The following is a 4,090-nucleotide window of genomic DNA, read 5'->3' on the forward strand; positions in this document are numbered from 1 at the left end:
CCCCGCGCCCCGAAAACGAGCCGGGATTACGCCGAGCTAAGGGTTAAAGGCTCCGAATGAGATCCCGCTCGTCGTCCCCGCCGCCGTCTCCCCGAACCAAATAACCCGCTCAACAAATCACCTGCCTAATTAATTTTGGCAAGCGCCGCGACACCCACCAGCCGGGAATTACCTGTAATTAATCGCAGATAAACCCAATTAAGGAAAGGAGGACAAACAGCAAGTCGCAAAGGGTGCGAGCTGGGAGGAAAAAGGGGAGAGGGGGGGAAAAAAAAAAAAGAAGAAAATCCATTTCAAAAAGAAAAAAAAGGGGACGAGGAAGCACTCGGCATCCTTCCCCCTTTTTTCTTTTCCCCTCCGCCACCTATTTTACGGCCAGCAACGTGCACCGAGCCCTGGCGACGGTTAATTCCTCACAGAAAACCGTGAGGTTTAAAAAATTTAAAATCCCGGGCAACTTAGCTCTCGGAGCAGCTCCTTACCCCAAAGCGTCACCAGGCCGGTTAAACCGCGCTTATTTGGTTGTGGGGTTGTTTTTTTTTTTTCCACCTGGTGAATAAAATCCAACCTTGCCACAGAGCTAAAACCACCACCAAATCGCTTTAATTAGAAGAGACGCCGTTAATAACCCCGCCTGAGCCTAACGCGGCGCACGGGCTGATAATTAACCCGTTTTAAATGGGTTTAGACAGCCGATAAATTCCCGTCGTCGCGACATTCGCCTCCGCAGGGCGCCTGGGGGTGCAAGGAGCTCCGGATTTGCCTTTCTCCGGGTGTTTTCAGCCCCCAAAAAAGCGCCGGAGCCAGCCAGAATTCATACGGCAAGGTCTCTTATTACGTCTGCTCGTCGCGTCGGGAGCGAGCGTCGTCCGAAGGGAGCGAGCGTCGTCTGAAGGGAGCGAGCGTCATCCGAAGGGAGTGAGCATCGTCCGAAGGGAGCGAGCATCGTCTGAAGGGAGCGAGCGTCGTCCGAAGGGAGCGAGCGTCGTCCGAAGGGAGCGAGCGTCGTCCGAAGGGACGCTCAGGTCATTTGTTATTAATATTGGGGAGTATTTTTTAAGTCCTGGCGGTGGTAAAGTCCTGGCACTGACGGCTCCGACGCTTTTCCCATGGGATACAGGAAGAAAAGGAGATGAGGCAGGGAGGAACTCCGGTATAGGAGTGCCACACGCTGGCCGTGCCGCGCCAGGCAGCGTTGCCGCGTCCCCGAAGACCCCACGAACATCCTGCGTCTCGGGGGGTGCGGACACCCAACCCAGCACCCCTACGGGTTGGGGAACCCCCAAATTCCAGCGACGCACCGCGGGCCGGCGCCGACTTTCTCCAAAAAAGCTATTTATTTACAGGTTTGGGTGGTTTTTGTGGTTTTTTTTTTTAAAAAAAAAAAAAGGGAGTGAAATCAGGTCGCCCCTACCCGAGCATCGGCGCTGAGCTGCGGGAGCCACCAGAATATCCCTAAAACACCAAATCCCTTTTGGGATCCAGCCAGACTCACCGGAAAGCCACGGAAATAGGAAGGCTTGCCCCCCTCCCCGTTACAGGGGTCCCCTGTTTCTCCCTGAGGATGGAAGGAGGACCCCAACATCATCGTGGTGTTCGAACACCGTCTCCATCCCCAACCGGTGACGGCATCCCGGCGAGTCCCGGTCACCGGTGCTGCTTCTTGTGACGCAGGATCTCCGTGGGGGTGAAGGTGAAATCCTGCTGGCAAACGTTGCAGCGGTAGGACCTGTGAAGGGCGGAGGTTTTGGAGGAGTTTTCGGATTCTTCTTCCAGGGAATCTGGGGGAAAACGCGGAGAAAAACGGGGGGGGGATCAGAAGGAAAGCAAGACCCTTTTCGTCGCGCCCCCAAAAACGCGACCTTCGGCGGCACCCTCGAGGGACGCTCCTCAAAAGCCGGCGCGGGTACGGCCGGGCTCACCACCACCTCTCTCCTCGCTCGCGGAGCAGAGATGTCGTGGGGGGGCTTCCCCCAGGAAAAATCCAGGCCGGTTCTCCCCGAATTGTCCCTTGGGGAGCGGGGAAAACTCACCCTCGGAGGGCCGGCAAGCGCTTTCGTGGCACATGCGCTCCAGGGGGGTGAAGGGCATGCGGAGATCGCAGTGGGGACACGTCCAGAAGCTCCGCAAGCAGTCGCTGTAGAGATCCGTGTCCGTCTGCGGGATATACAAAGGGCGAAGGGGAATTGCTCGGATTCCCCCCCCACACCCCCCGAGTTCGGATTCCCGGCGGCAGGCAGAGCGGGCAGGGCGAGGAGAGGGGTCGTACACTCACGGCCAGGCAGTTGTAGGTGAGAAAATCGGTGACCCTCTGGCCGCCTTTCACCTCGTCCGGTTTCATCTCCGTCCCCTGGAAAAGGCCCGGAAGGCGGGGAGCTGCAGCCACGGTTTGGGGACCGATGTAGAGGTTTTGTTTCTCCAGGCCGGTGAGCTGGCGCAGGCGATACGGCACCTGTAAGAGGACGCGGGGATGTCGGGGTGGGCGCACCAGCTCCCTTCCTCCTCCTCCTCCTCCTCCTCCTCCTCCTCCTCCTCCTCCTCCTTTCGGCCTTCAATCCCACGCAAAACGCCGGAGACGGATTAAAAGCATCCGCACCCCGCGGTTACGGCCACCTCACCTCCGTCTGCAGGAACTCCAGCAGCCCCCGGGTGAGCACGGATACATCCCGGGAGCTCGGCCGGCAGCCCGACTCCTCTCTCCGACCTTCCAGCAGCTGGTGGAGGAGTTTTTCCCAAGCGGAACGAAGCTGGAGTGCCGCGGAGAGCAGACGCAAGGCAGAATCCGGATCGGGGACGGTAATCTCCAGCCAGCCATCCGCAACCAGCCGGGCGCAGTCCGCGCTGGTGTCCAACGAGCGGGAGAAGAGCAGGAGAGCCTGGAGGAACAAAACGCAACGGGTTTGGGGTGACGAAGGCTACCAGAGGGTTTGGAGAGGAAGAGGAAGAGAGCGAAGGGTTCACCTGTAGGGCCGGTACCCGGACGCAGTTCACCAGGTAAGGTTTGTTGGTCTCCAGCAGCGAAACAAAAGCGAGGAGCTGGTGGCGGCGGCTCAGCCCCTCCGTGGGGTCTGCAGGGGGCAAGAAGGGGGCGGCTCAGCCGGACCCCCAAACCTCTCCCCATCCCCAACATCAGGGATTCGCCAAACCCCGAGGCCGGCGGCGTTTTCATCCCGACGCGCTAAAAACCAGAGATGAAACGGAGCCAATTCCTCCGGGATTGGGGTTGACCCCACCTTTGGTTCCGCCGCGCTCCGGTCCCTCTTTGGCGTGGAGCAATTCCGGGTTGGTAGCGAAGACGCAGGTGGGATGAAGCACGACGCCTTGCTTGTTTTTGGTGTGAAAAATCTGCAGCAAGGGTAAAAAGGGCGTTGAGGGAGAGGGAGGAGCTGCCGGGTAACGGGGCAGGGAGAGGACGCGGACCTGATCGGAATCCTTGCGGCCGCTGTTGAGCTGGTCGGGCACGGCTAGCTGGGGGTAAAGCCCCCTGCACAGCACCAGCTTGAGCAGGGCGAGCCGCGAGGAGGAGAGGGTCGAGCTGGATACGGCCTGGAGCTCATCCACGTTGTGACGGAGCTTGAATTTGACATCCTGCAGAGATAAAAAAGAACGTCAGGGGCCCGGATGGCCGGATCCTGCTTCCCAGGAGAGGAGAAGGATGCAGAGGTCACCTGGATATCGATGCTGCGCTCCCCTTTGCCACGGGTGCCGCCATTTTCCTCCTCCTCGCCGGAAGAGGCGTCCGCTCCGTCCTGCAGCCGCAACACTTTGCGCTTCCGTCCTTCGGTCTCCGCGTGGGAACGCCACAGCCGGTGCAGCTCGCGGCGTTCCCGGTGTCGGTTCTGTCGGCTGTAGCTGTCGCTGGGTTGGCCGGAGGCTTCCTCCAGTAGCTGGTGGTCTCGAAGAAGTTCCTGGGGCGGTGGGAGAGGGTTTGCTGAACGCCCCCCCCCCGCCGCCCCACGGCGGGGAGCTGGGCAAGTTGGGGAGCGCGCGGGGAAATTCAGCCTCTCCTCCGCGCCGGCAACGCCGTCCCCGGACCGAAGATCGGATCACGTCCCTACCTGAAATTGGCGCCGCAGGTTGGCGGCCTCGT

General features: G+C 60.1%; 1 protein-coding gene across 1 annotated transcript; it reads right to left on the reverse strand.

The window, feature by feature from the left end:
* Positions 1-1,582: 1,582 nt before the first annotated feature.
* DHX34 (DExH-box helicase 34) lies at positions 1,583-4,085 on the reverse strand (the record flags this gene model as incomplete). Its single annotated transcript, XM_050914786.1, has 9 exons — positions 1,583-1,781; positions 2,034-2,157; positions 2,276-2,452; positions 2,619-2,876; positions 2,962-3,068; positions 3,234-3,345; positions 3,421-3,588; positions 3,669-3,908; positions 4,059-4,085. Coding segments are annotated over 9 exons (1,347 nt in total), but the record flags the coding sequence as incomplete, so codon positions are not given.
* Positions 4,086-4,090: the final 5 nt, after the last annotated feature.

Source organism: Gymnogyps californianus, unplaced genomic scaffold (genome assembly GCF_018139145.2).
Source record: "Gymnogyps californianus isolate 813 unplaced genomic scaffold, ASM1813914v2 HiC_scaffold_82, whole genome shotgun sequence".
Lineage (NCBI taxonomy): Eukaryota > Metazoa > Chordata > Aves > Accipitriformes > Cathartidae > Gymnogyps > Gymnogyps californianus.